This window comes from Bos indicus, chromosome 11 (genome assembly GCF_029378745.1).
Source record: "Bos indicus isolate NIAB-ARS_2022 breed Sahiwal x Tharparkar chromosome 11, NIAB-ARS_B.indTharparkar_mat_pri_1.0, whole genome shotgun sequence".
Classification (NCBI taxonomy): domain Eukaryota; kingdom Metazoa; phylum Chordata; class Mammalia; order Artiodactyla; family Bovidae; genus Bos; species Bos indicus.
The window spans coordinates 73,719,402-73,732,845 of NC_091770.1; the positions used below are offsets into that span (position 1 = coordinate 73,719,402).

At 41.2% G+C, this 13,444-nt stretch overlaps 1 protein-coding gene across 10 annotated transcripts in view; it reads left to right on the plus strand.

Moving 5' to 3' along the window:
* Nucleotides 1–13,444, plus strand: part of DTNB (dystrobrevin beta) — a 241,798-nt gene that overhangs the window by 203,179 nt on the left and 25,175 nt on the right. For 6 of the 10 annotated variants that reach the window (XM_070799008.1, XM_070799007.1, XM_070799015.1 and 3 more), the window contains one exon: nt 4,528–4,548. The exons of the other annotated variants lie outside the window; for them this stretch is intronic. In XM_070799008.1, coding sequence (XP_070655109.1) covers nt 4,528–4,548 — 21 coding nt within the window. The remainder of the gene's footprint in view (nt 1–4,527; nt 4,549–13,444) is intronic. 10 annotated transcript variants of the gene reach the window in all.

Below are 13,444 nucleotides of genomic sequence, written 5' to 3' on the forward strand. Positions count from 1 at the left end.
TGGCTTCCCTGGTGGCTCAGACGGTAAAGCATCTGTCTACAATGTGGGAGACCCAGGTTCAATCCCTGGGTTGGGAAGATCCCATCCCCTGGAGAAGGAAATGGCAATCCACTCTAGGACTATTGCCTGGAAAATCCCATGGACAGAGGACCCTGGTAGGCTACAGGCCATGGGGTCACAAAGTGAAATCATTCAGGCCTGGAGTGACAAGGGTCTGGACTTGGAGGGGAAATCCAGGAACAGGTCAGCTGAAAGACTTTTCTTCAACTTCATCATCAGCCTGTCCTTTAATGATAAAGCTCGTGGTATTAGCAGCTTGGGTAAATGGAGTGTTTGTGTTTTGAACTGACTTTTGGCTTGCTTGAGAATCATTTCTTTTAGTCTTGAGCTAAGTTTTTTCTAGCTTTGGTCCTGGGTATTAGGGTATTTGGAGACATGTTTCTACATTAACCCTGTTAGCAGGATTTCTCCTGAGAAATTGTCTAAATGGGTCTTGTTCAAAGAAAACCTTATGCCTACAACCTGGCCCAGATCCATCAAATAGCTGTCAAGTACCCAACTAAGCAACCCAGTCACCCACTCAAGAGAGCAGGGGCGAACTTAAACACATTGGGCCGGTGCAACATCTGGAGCTACACAGGGCTGTGAAAGCTCTACCGTTGTGGGGTTAGTCCACCCAAAGGACAGGAGATTATGGGGGATTTACCTCCCTTTCAGAAAAATGTTCTCAGATATTACCCAGAACATAAATGGGAAGGTACCCCAGGGTGATTTTTGTAAAAGGCAAAAATGTTTATGCAAACTGAAGGGAAGTCAGAATGCATTTCCCCTAAGTATCACAGAAAGCTTTCCCGTCAGCTGATGGGCCTTCGTGTTCCTCGGAGTTCCTGGCCCTGGTCCCGTGTACATTACCCTGACCTTGCTATGTACCCCTAAGCAGAGGGAGCTGATACCTGCAACTCTGTTCCCAAACCCTCCGTTTCTTTGTATTTCCAGCTGTTGTCTTTTAATTACAATTTCAGTAAAATAAGCAGGACCTCACTGCTCTGTTTTGTAGGATCCCCTCCCAGGTTCTTAAATGTCTTATCATTATCCATCTGACGGGCTGTGGTCATTCAAAAAGGGAGAAAGGATTTGAAAACATAAACCAGGAATGTCATCTTTTTTAATCCGTCGATTAAAATTCACAGTTGAAAATCTCAGACCTTGTGTGTCCAGCTTCCTAAAAGGGTTATAGCATAATCTTAATTTGTGTATTATATGCACTCCTAAAAGGTTATGCATAGGAATCATTGACTTCTATTAAAATCTCAAAGATGTTTTCCTACTATGAAAACCACATTTACCAACAAATAGTAAAAGTACCCTTCAGAATTCTAATTTTAGTTTCAAAGGACTGTCTTGCTTTCATTGATGTTCAGTCCGCCCGCATTTAGTGCCCTCATAAAACAGCTGTAGGTAGTTAGTCAGATGGACAGTTGAGCCATATGATCTGGGATACTCATGAATTAAAATATACCACACAGTAAGTTTCTATTTCACATGGAATTCTTTAATTTTATTGTTCCAGGGAAATACTATATCTGTGTCTGTTTATCTGAAAATTGATAATTTGAAGAAGTGTACATGTGAAGTGTCACCATTGTTTGTTAATTCATTCAGCAAAAATCGTAAATTTGGGGGAGGGGGGATAAGGCAGGGTAAAAACCATTTATTTAGCAGAAACGTATTGAGTTCCTAAGAGTCCTGTTCAGCTATGTGGTATATAATGGTGACTAAGACTCAGTCCCTGTCTCCAGGGAGTATCAGGCACCTCCTTATTGTTGTTTTTTTTCCAAATGACGTAATACAGACTGACACTCAAGTACCCATGTTTCAGAATGTATCTTTTCTTTATGTTTTTTCCCTCGATGAATGAGTCTATATGGAGAACCTCTACCTCAAACTTCCTATTTGATCCAGAAATAGTTGGATGTTGGTGTTTGTTTCTAAATCATGTTCCCAATATTTTTCTGCCCCTTTTTCCATTTTTCCAATATTGCTTTTGAAATACATTTACCAAATGAATTCTGTAGTTTAAAATTTTAACCTCATTTGCAAATGAGATTTGGAATATGAATTTTTAAAATATAGATGGCAATGACTACAATGGCTGTGGCATTCCTCTGGCCACTGAGCCAGATATCCCCCACATGGATGGGTCTCCCATATTTTCAGGTAACTGGAGCAATCCTAGATTTGTACTTTATAATTAAGGCATTGTTACTCCCCTTTAAATCAACTTGGCTCCTATGCCTGACTTGTCATCAGTCAATCTTTACGGACCCCAACTAATTGATAACAAGAAGGTTCTAAGACTTTATATCTGACCTGTTTATTATGTTGACAGAGCCTTTATCTGATTAACTTTGGTGAATTTGGATTAAACAGCATCCTAAGTAACACTTAACCAAAGTCTCTGCCAATCCCAATGCACATGGGGGCTCTCTGAGTCCTAGAAACACTGCCCTGTCTACTCAGCCCATCCTAACCTGGCATACATCTACTGCAAATTATCACGATCTTATGTCGTTAGATAAATTTTATAGAGCAGAGTCACAAATGTGCAAACATGAAACTTTGCTTTCTGAACTTCCCTATTTTGTTGAGCCACAGTGATGTTGTCTTCAATACCCAGCCTGGAGAAAGCAGTGAGAATAAGGTATCTTAGAAGCAGTTCTAAGACATTATATACTGGTCTTTTGATCTCAGATGCAATTCCAACTTGTCAGGATTGCTCTGTCCCTCCCCTGCAAATTTCCATTTCAACATTTAATGCCAGCAGTAAAGACATTTTGAATTGTTTAATAACTCTTCTGTGGCTGTTTGCCTTGCCGGATGAATGGGAGAAAAGTGTGCTGCCTCACAGGGAAGCCTGACTAGGCAGGAAGGACGTTACCCAACTGTAAAACTCTAACCCCTTCTAACTGGAGCCATGCATACCAGATGCAAAAGCTGGAAGATGCTAACTTCTTCAGGTGAACTCAGCTAACACTCAGGCCCCTCTTTGCCTGGGTGCTTGTGGTTCTAGGTTTGGCCAGGCATCTAGCAGCTGGGGCTTTGATAACGAAGAATATCTTCCGGTGCTGAACTGGAGTTTCCTCAAGAGATTGTTGGTGCTCATATAATTTCCAGTGCATGTCTCTCCCTTGCAGGAATAAAATGACTCTCTCTAGATTCTTACTGTTCCTCTCCCTTTTATAATTCCTTGTCTTTACTGAAATCATTCTCACCATTGCTCCCAGATCTGCAGACTGAGAATCACTTATCTATTCCCAAGACTTCCTACACACATATTTAGTAAAGACAGTCTGCACGGATGGATCCAATTTAAATGGAACTATTGCAACAGCTTTTAGATTTGTGTATTTGAGCAAAGAGCAGAGGTGTCATGACCACAGTTACCCATCATGAGGCACAGAAAAAGGAAGCAAAGAGACCCATTAAAAGAGTAACTTAGAAGCACAAGACTGAAGAGAGAGGAACTCAGAAGTGTTTATCTCCTCCTCGCTGTGCTTCGTTCTTCAGTGTCTACAGCGGCCTTCTGAGAGCTAAGGGTTAGGAAAGGCCTTCTCTGAGTACCATCACTGTAAGGCTCTAAGAGACAGAGACCATACCTTACCTTCATGTTTCTAGTACTTCATGCATAGGGAGGAGTAAACGAACCTGTGTTGGAGTAATGAGACAGCCAGGTCAAGAACTCTCTTTGAAAAGCCTCTTAGCACCTTGAAGCAGTTTCCAGTTTAGAGGGGGAAGGGAAGGGGATGCATGTGCATCCTTGAGAAGGACCACAAAGTGACCAAAAGCTCCACACGTGGAAGAGAGGAGACCAAATAAAAGAGTCTGTGGTCAGATGGAATCTCTAGTGTCTGGGAAGTTCTTAAGAGCACTAGTTCTCAAACTAGCAGGATTCAGAATCCGCTGAAGGGCTCATGAAACAGTGCTGCCCTCGCCCCCAAGGATTTTGATTCTATTGGTCTAGGGGGATACGGGGCAAAGCACGCATCTCTGACAAGTTTCCAGGTGATGCCGCTGCTGCTTGGTCTGTATTCTGCACTTTGAGAACCACTGGCATAGAGATGTGTATCTAAACACATGTGAATATTGTGAATGGTGAAACAGAATGATCATTGAGCTTTTGAGTCATGGTTGAGCTGCTTCTTTCAGTTCACCTCAAATAGTGATGTAACCCTGGGCAAGTCAGGTCTTTTTTGTGTATAAAAGGGGAAGTTGGACTAGAGGCTTTATGTGGTTCTTTCCTTCTAACTCTAGAAGTTAGCATTTAAAGAACTGGATGTGGCATAAACTTGCCATTTGCACTGTCCACCTGATGACGCTCTGATGGTGGTCAGGCTCTTGGGTCTCTGAACCCAGGGGTCTGACCTGGTTTGCCCTGTTCTGTCACTTTTTTCCAGATGTTGGTGGTGATGGGCATTAATTTCTCTCCTTTTTTCCCTCTACTGTTTTTTTCATCTTCACCACCTCTAGGAGGAAGAGCAAAAACAGGCAGTAAGTGAACTTCAGAATTCTCCACCTCTTGCTTCCTTTGCATGTTCTTCTTTTTCTCATGTAACTGTTGCATACTTTCTCCTCTCCTCCCTGCATCCAGATCATTTCTGCAGTTGGTCTTGTGTACAGCCCTCATCAGTTCTCTCCCTGGTGTTGTCAAATGGCCTGAAAGCCCTCGTCATGTTTACCTAATAGTGCATGTTCTTATTTGAAACCAGAGCTTGTTGAATTTGTCTTCAGAGTACACATCTATTGTGTTTATTTAAATATGCATGATTAGCCAGGCTATAATTGCACTTACGTTCTCTGCCGCTTCATGATTAGGGTGACTTTAATTGCTTGAAAAAACTTTCAGGATGGTGGGGGTGACCTCGGGGCTGAATACTATGTTGTGAATGACTGTGCATGAAGATGTGCATCAAAGTTCCTTTGATAACTTTAGATGTTCTTTAGTCTTAAATAGTCTTCTCGGTGTTCCAGCTCCAGCAGCCTTCTTAACAAAGTTACCAATGAAAGCTAAGTGGTTGATCATGCTGTAAGTGATTTCCTGTTCAGAACTACTCCAGCGGGATCTCTGGTTTTTCTGAGCTGCTTGGTGTTTAGGGAAGGTTTATGTTTGTTTTTATTTTTCCTGATAGCCACTAACCCACATTGGAATCAACCGAGGGTATATCAACAATGGTAACACCATATGTTTATATAATATAGTCAGGTTTTCAAAGCATACATTTTTTTATACAAGCTAAACCTGATTTTTAATTTAACCTCAAGGCTTTTTTTTTTAAGTGAAATATGTCATTCAGTGTACTCATTTCTTATTCAAATATCCTCATTTCTTATTCAAAAAGCAAATTTATCCATGTTTTAAATTAAGAATATGAATATAAAACATTATATTTACTATTATTTCCAGTTAAGAGAGCAATGGAATCATAGGGAAAGGATGGAAGAGGTGAGTAATGAGGGGAGGAGGCAAGAAAAGAGAAAAGGAGACTGTCAAAAAGAGGGAAAGAAGACAAAGATGAAGTCAGAGTAGGCAACAAGCCCATACATCTCAATAGCTTTAAAGTAACAAAATCTTGTTTTTGTCTTTGCTTTATTTGTTTTGTGTTTTCCTCACTTACACATCATGCATTACTTTCATCCTATGGCACCTTTGTATCACTGGGAACATTCACATGGGCAAAGCAGTAAATGATCAGGATGGAAGGTCAAGCCCAGCCCTTAAATGCTTTTCCCAAGAAGTGACACATATCACTTCCACTCTGTTCCATTGGTCAAAGCAAGACATATGACCACACTTAATTTCAGGGAAGTATGATCCTACAATAACAAACAATAGAATGGGAAAGATTAGAGATCTCTTTAAGAAAATTAGAGATACCAAGGGAACAGTTCATGCAAAGATGGGCACAATAAATGACAGAAATGATATGGACCTAATAGAAACTGAAGATATTAAGAAGAGGTGGCAAGAATACATAAAAGAACTACACAAAAAAGATCTTCATGACCCAGATAATCATGATGGTGTGATCACTCACCTATAGCCAGACATCCTGGAATGCGAAGTCAAGGCTTTAGGAAGCATCTATGAACAAAGCTAGTGGAGGTGATGGAATTCCAGTTGAGTAATTTCAAATCCTAAAAGATGATGCTGTGTAAGTGCTGCACTCAATATGCCAGCAAATTTGGAAAACTCAGCAGTGGCCACAGGAATGGAAAAGATCGGTTTTCATTCCAATCCCTAAGAAAGGCAATGCCAAAGAATGCTCCAACTACCGCACAGTTGCACTCATCTCACACACTAGCAAAGTAATGCTCAAAATTCTCCAAGCCAGGCTTCAACAGTACGTGAACTATGAACTTCCAGATGTTCAAGCTGGATTTAGAAAAGGCAGAGGAACCAGAGATCAAATTGCCAACATCCGCTGGATCATCGAAAAAGCAAGAGAGTTCCAGAAAAACATCTACTTCTGCTTTATTGACTATGCCAAAGCCTTTGCTTGTGTGGATCAAAACAAACTGGAAAATCCTTAAAGAGTTTGCAATACCAGACCACCTGACCTGCCTCCTGAGAAATCTGTATGCATGTGAGGAAGCAATAGTTAGAACTGGACATTGAACAACAGACTGGTTTCAAATCAGGAAGGGAGTACATCAAGGCTGTATATTGTCACCCTGCTTATTTAACTTCTATGCAGAGTACATCATGAGAAATGCTGGGCTGGATGAAGCACAAGCTGGAATCAAGATTGCTGGGAGAAATATCAGTAACCTCAGATATGCAGATGACACCACCCTTATGGCAGAAAATGAAGAACTAAAGAGCCTCTTGATGAAAGTGAAAGAAGAGAGTGAAAAAGTTGGCTTAATACTCAACATTCAAATAATGGCATCCAGTCCCATCACTTCATGGCAAATAGATGGGGAAACAATGGAAACAGTGAGAGATGTTTTTTTTCTTGGTCTCCAAAATCAGTGCAGATGGTGACTGCAGCCATGAAATTTAAAGATGCTCCTTGGAAGGAAAGTTATGACCAACCTAGACAGCGTATTAAAAAGCAGAGACATTACATTGCCAACAAAGGTCCATTTAGTCAAAGCAATGGTTTTCCCAGTAGTCATGTATGGATGTGAGAGTTGGACTATAAAGAAAGCTGAGCGCCGAAGAATTGATGCTTTTGAACTGTGGCGTTGGAGAAGACTCTTAGGAGTCCCTTGGACAGCAAGGAGATCCAACCAGTCCATCCTAAAGGAAATCAATCCTGAATATTCATCAAAAGGACTGATGCTGAAGCTGAAACTCCAATATTTTGGCCACCTGATGGGAAGAGCTGACTCATTGAAAAAGACCCTGATGTTGGAAAAGACTGAAGACAAGAGGAGAAGGGGATGACAGAGGATGAGATGTTTGGATGGCATCACCAACTCAACGGACATGAGTTTGAGTAAACTCTGGGAGTTGGTGATGGACAGGGAGGCCTGGCATACTGCAGTCCATGGCATCTCAAAGAGTCAGACACAACTGAGTAACTGAATTGAACTGAACCGATGATCCTCCAGTTTGTTTAGAAGAATTAGAAAAGCAGGTGCTGGTAATGCCCAGGGATGTGCTTTATAGCTGAAACTGTTTGCTGGGAACTTCTTCCAACCGTCCACCCAGACTAGCATCTCCTGAGCCCACTCTGAATGTGCCAGCAAAGTATGTGATCAAGAACACCCCATAACTTACTGAGAACACCATTCAGAGGAGGACAAACATGGTGGATATTTATTTTAATGGCAGCAGTAAGGGCTTCCAAGAGACACTTCATTTTTAAAAAATTTTATGGATTACTGTGTAGTCCAAGAATCAGAAATGATCACTTCTGGCATATTACTTCTCAGGTCAATTTAAAGCTGACCTTGAGCCGACAGGGGATTAAATAACAACGTGTTCATTCCAGTGACCTTTGATCGTGTGTGAGATCATACTCTCCTTGAGACTGGCAAAATGAGAAGCTAGACCCAGATCTCTGGAGCCTGCCGTGAACAAGCCACTTGTGTACGTGTGTTGGGAGTTCTTGGTCGCTGAGGTCCTGAGCTCACAGTGTAGTCCTCACTGTCCCAGGGGACTGTCCAGAGCATGAATTGGTACAAATTGTTTTTCCCTCATCCTTCTCCACTGTGATGTGAGATAAGACATCCTGCTTTGTGCATACAGGTAGAAATTTCCTCTGTCTGCATCACAGGTTTAAACTGGACCCACCTAAGACTTAGCTACTGCTGCGGCTAAGTCGCTTCAGTCGTGTCCGACTCTGTGCAACCCCATAGACAGCAGCCTACCAGGCTCCTCCATCCATGGGATTTTCCAGGCAGGGGTACTGGAGTGGGTTGCCATTGCCTTCTCAGTGAGGTACAAATTTGAATGGACTGGCTTTTCCTAGTTCACCAATATTTGTAACATGTACAGCTGGGAAGACCATACAGCTTTAGAACTCAGGCATCTGCTTTAATCTGTATCATTATTGATCAAAGCACCAAAAGGTATTTACCACAGAACTAAGTCGTCAACCTTTCTTCCTCCCAGGTTCAGACTGGTAGAGCTTAATTTCTTGTCTATCAAAATGCATTACCCTGTATGGGTTGTAAAATAATTATAAGATTTTTTAAATGAAGAATTTACTAGACATCCTTCCCCACACTGGCTCTGTAAATCCATTATAGAGAACTCTTTATACTATTTACCTTCTTCCCTTTCAGGGATTATTTTAGTTTTTGGGGAATTTGAGGGAAATGGATGATAACTGACCTTAACTGTGATTTGGGGGCTGTGGTTCTACCTTCAGCGTCCTCCACTTTTCCAGTACTTTTGTGACATTAGTACCTCAGCTGATAATTCTTCTGTCTTTCCTCTCCCCCTTCCTTCCTCCTCCCCCTTCTTTTTTCTCAGATCTTAGGTTTGTAATTAAGGGTAGAACTGCCTGGCTGTTTTAGATAAGACTTCACTGAGTGACTGTTCGACCCATGATATACCCTACAGTTTAACAGACCCAGGAATTAGATTATATCAGTTGAGTCAGGGTTAATCAGGCCGATGATAATCGTCAGACCATAATTAAAGGGCCTTGTCTGCCTTTTTCACTACTGCATCCCCTAGCCACTAGCCCAGCGCCTGCCCCATGGCAGATACTCAATAAATAGTTGCTGAATGAAAGCTTGTATTAACCAAATGTATAAGATATTGACTTAAAAACTGTGTAAATTTATAGGTTTTTTTGTAAGGGACATAACTGGTTCAAGAACCTAAGCAGTAATTTTGCTCAAGGTACTTCCGTATAATAGGTAGATCTATCCAAGGGACTAAATGATGGTTCACAAATGTCCTTTATAAAAAGAATCAGAAAAACAATTTTCAGCATTACCAAAAGAATAGGAAGAACAAGCCAATACATTAGTATTTTTATTAACTCTCTTACTATTTCTCTCTAAAGAACAGATAGATTATGTGGAGTAAGAGCATCCTCTCTTTTTTAAGCACAAATAATCTTTAAAATTCAGGATACCTGTAGTTGTTTGTATCCATTGAAAATACTTTGAGCATTGCTTAGTAAGAACCCAGTGCCCATAACCAGAAGTGTGGTACAGAGGGGTACACTAAAGTAGTAGCAGACTGGTGAAAACCCTGCTTTGATAGTGGCCTTGAACTGTGGACTACTCCCTCAAGGTCAAACAGTCTCCCAGTCATACTCTGGAGGGATTTCAGTGTACAGATTTATTCTAGGGACACCTTAAGGGTCCATTTTTCTCAGCATTCCATAAAATTTCACTGCTGCATTGCTAATGCCAGATAAAATGAGCTATCCAAGGCAACAGTTCACTTTACTCATGTAGCGTGTATTCCTTTAAACATTTCTCCAGCTCCTTCTATTAGAAGATCATTACTTTTTATATACAGATCAGCATCAGAGTTAAAGACTGTAGACAGTAATGCATAAGGATAGGGGACAAGGGTGACCTTGATCCCAATTCGAAGAGTAGTGATCAGGAGAGTTATATAGGTGGTAATCTGAAAATTATGGAATTAGAGGATCTTGGGGATTTCACTAAGAGAACATGCCTCTACTTCAGACAGTTGGGATATCAATTGGATCTTGCCCCAGGCCCTTTCTGATTTCCAGAACCAGACAACCACCCCCACATAACTAAACCAGAGAAAGCATGGTGTGGGCTAGCTCTCAGAAGCCCCCTTCTCTGACCATGGCTTCACCAAATACAGCCATGGTTGACCTGTGATTCTGCCAGGACAAACCTCATGAATGTTAACTTTGTAAGTTTAAGAGAAAGTACTTACCAAAAAAAGGCTAAACAGCAACAAATAAAACCCTCCTCATTGTCCATTAAAGAGATTATTGGTGAACCCCTTGATGTGTTCGTGGGTCGGTTTCCCTCTTGGTTCACTTCATCTTTGAACGCAGTTTCACTGAAAAGTCATTCACATGCCTCTTAAAAAATTTGCTGGAATTCCTTGGCCCCACTATATTCTGCAACAGAAGCCCGAGTCTTCTGCTTCCTGACAGGCAAAGGATTGCCATTTATTTATTTAATCTTCAAGCAATGTCTTATTACATATGTTCATTTGAGCAGTGGGTGAGCTTGGCCTTTTGGAGGATCAAAAGAGAAATCCTACGCAAATACCACCCTCAAATAGTATGAACATTATTTCAGGGTTGGCATGATGCCCTATATTCAGAAACACAAGCCAGGTCAGTGATAACCAGAGCCTTAGGCACCATTGCTGCCCTCCCTTCCAAGTTGGCCAGCTGCACTAATGGATTTTGGTAAACAAAGACCAAGGTGCTGAACTCTGACCATGCCCCGAACCCTTAGCCTGGTTCCCAGTCCCACTCTTTGTACATCTTCCCATAGATGGCCTCATGAAAGTCTTCAAACATGGTCACATTCACCAGTCTTGGCTCCTGTACTTACTTTAGGCACCTGGTAGCTTGTTGGGGTTTTTTGTTTGTTTTCTCCAAAAGAAAATGTCATAGCAATATTGAAAAATAGGTACTTACATTTCATTTCCCCCAAACTCCTTAAACAGAGAGAGCTTATAGCCTGAAAATATTAGGGTAATAGCTTTGGCTCTTTGCAGCACCCCCAATATTTTTCATCACTGGCATCAATCACAAGCTGAAAGGTTGCCTTACCTACTTGGTTTATTTTCCTCCTATACTATATTTATATCTTTTGTTCTCATGATCAGAATGCATACAATATATGAAAAATATATACCAGAGCCTCTGGAAAAGGTTTCTACACACCAAGCTGGAGAAGTTCACCCTCCAGTAGCCTAGGACATAATATCTACCCCCCAGAATACTACAGTCTGGGTCTCATCAACAGAAAAGAAGGTAACTTCTAGGTTTTGAGCCCAAGAGCCTGGGAAACTGACTTAGAAAAAATTGAACCGGGAAGATGATGTGAGATACAGGAAAGGGACTTGGATCTGATGGTGTACATACCGAGCTGCAAAAAGTAGGCAGACAGTCAAGCTTTTCGTTTGGTCTATTAGAGATACTTGGGGTTACGCTGCTGGAAATTTAGTGGAGAAACAGGGCTAGCAACATAAAATTAGAGTTTAACCCATAAACACAGCAAAATCCATTGTAGACAAAAAGAATAAAGAGGAGGTAGGATTGTGGGTTCTCATGAAAAACCAGAAAGTTTCAAGGAGAAAATTAATAAGGCAATTAAGACAAGGATTTGACAATAAGGTAGCAACCTTGTAAAGGAAAATTTCAGTACGGCAGAGTGTAGACAGCTCTGAAAGATGGACTTTTGTCTTCTTGTCCAACCTGCTGAACCCCACCCCCACTGGTGTCACCTCAACAAAGGAAGGAGTTAAATAAGGAGTTTACCTTACAGAGTTGCATGTGAATAGATTGTTACAAAACCTCATGTCTTTTCTGTCTCACCATGTATGTAACCTTTACAAACCTCAATTTTCTCATCTATAGATTTCCAGTCCACAATTCTTTGATCCTTTCATCACTGATACCAATCGGTGTATTTGGAGAAAGGCTATGAACCAAGAAGGGTCTATGGAAATCCTCTTGGGTTCATTTGACTAATGTTTCCTTTTGTGACTTTGAAACCCTCTGACTTTCCATTCATTTCCTGGGCCCTCTAACCAACTCCTTCCCCAGGGTTTATCATACCAACCTTCTCCCTTCCACTTCTCTAGACAAAATAAAGCATCCTAAGAAAACAACATCAACTTCTTCCATGATCCCTCTCTTTTGGCTTAGCTCTGGGATTCTGGGATGCCTCCTGCAGAAAAAAGGTTCCCTACACTCTTATTTCCGTGAGACCTCACTCGGCATCCTCACTTGGCATGCGATTGAATCCATGACCCTCCACTTGGAGAGCATCTGTCAGCGTTTCCATGCATCCTGATGCCATACCAATCTCTAGGGTTTTATAGCTGACTTCAGGCTGGTTCTGATGTTCCAAATTAACAGCAGTGCCAAGGTAGGGAGCTTCCTGGCTTGGCATCCTTAACTGAAATGAATATCTGTTTAATTTCAGCCAAAGAATCATATTATAAAGAGTATGGGAGACTCCTTTGCACTCTTCTCCATTTGCTGCTAATCATAATTTGGCAAGTAGAATTACTCCCATTTGGCGGTGCAGTGTAGATTGCCCAATGCTTAAAAAAAGAGAAGAAAGAAATATAGAAGCATGCTTTATAAAATTATAGACAATGCAGAAAGACAGTTACCTGCAGCTAAAGTGGTACTTTTAATTCAGCCACTATGGAGAACAGTATGGAGGTTCCTTAAAAAGCTAAAAATAGAACTACTGTATGACCCTGCAGTCCCACTCCTGGGCATATATCCAGAGAAAAACATGATCCGAAAGGGTAAATGCACCCCAGTGTTCACTGCAGCACTGTTTACAATAGCCAAGACATGAAGCAAACTAAATGTCCTTTGACAGAGGAATGGGTAAAGAAGATGTGGTATATGTATACAATGGAATATTACTCAGCCATTAAAGTGGTATCTTTAATAAGAACCCATGCCAACTCATTATTGCTCTTCAAAGCTGGCTAACTCTAAATCCTTCCATGCTTTTATTACTATATATTTCATATTAACTTATATATAATATTCAATATTTATCCACTGCTTTCGTATTTCAAATTTCAGCTCCTATATTTAACCAGCTCAGATCTCAGGAAACCAAGCGAGAATCCAGGAGACTCTCAGGCCTATAGCTGCCCCCGGACAGTTCCCAAATGTGCAGAAGAGTCTCAGAGTTTATTCTTGGCCCCTTGAAGTTTCTAACCTGATCTGAAGCTAGTGGTGGCCCCCACTTCCTTCCATAGCAGCTCACCATTTGGGAAGAG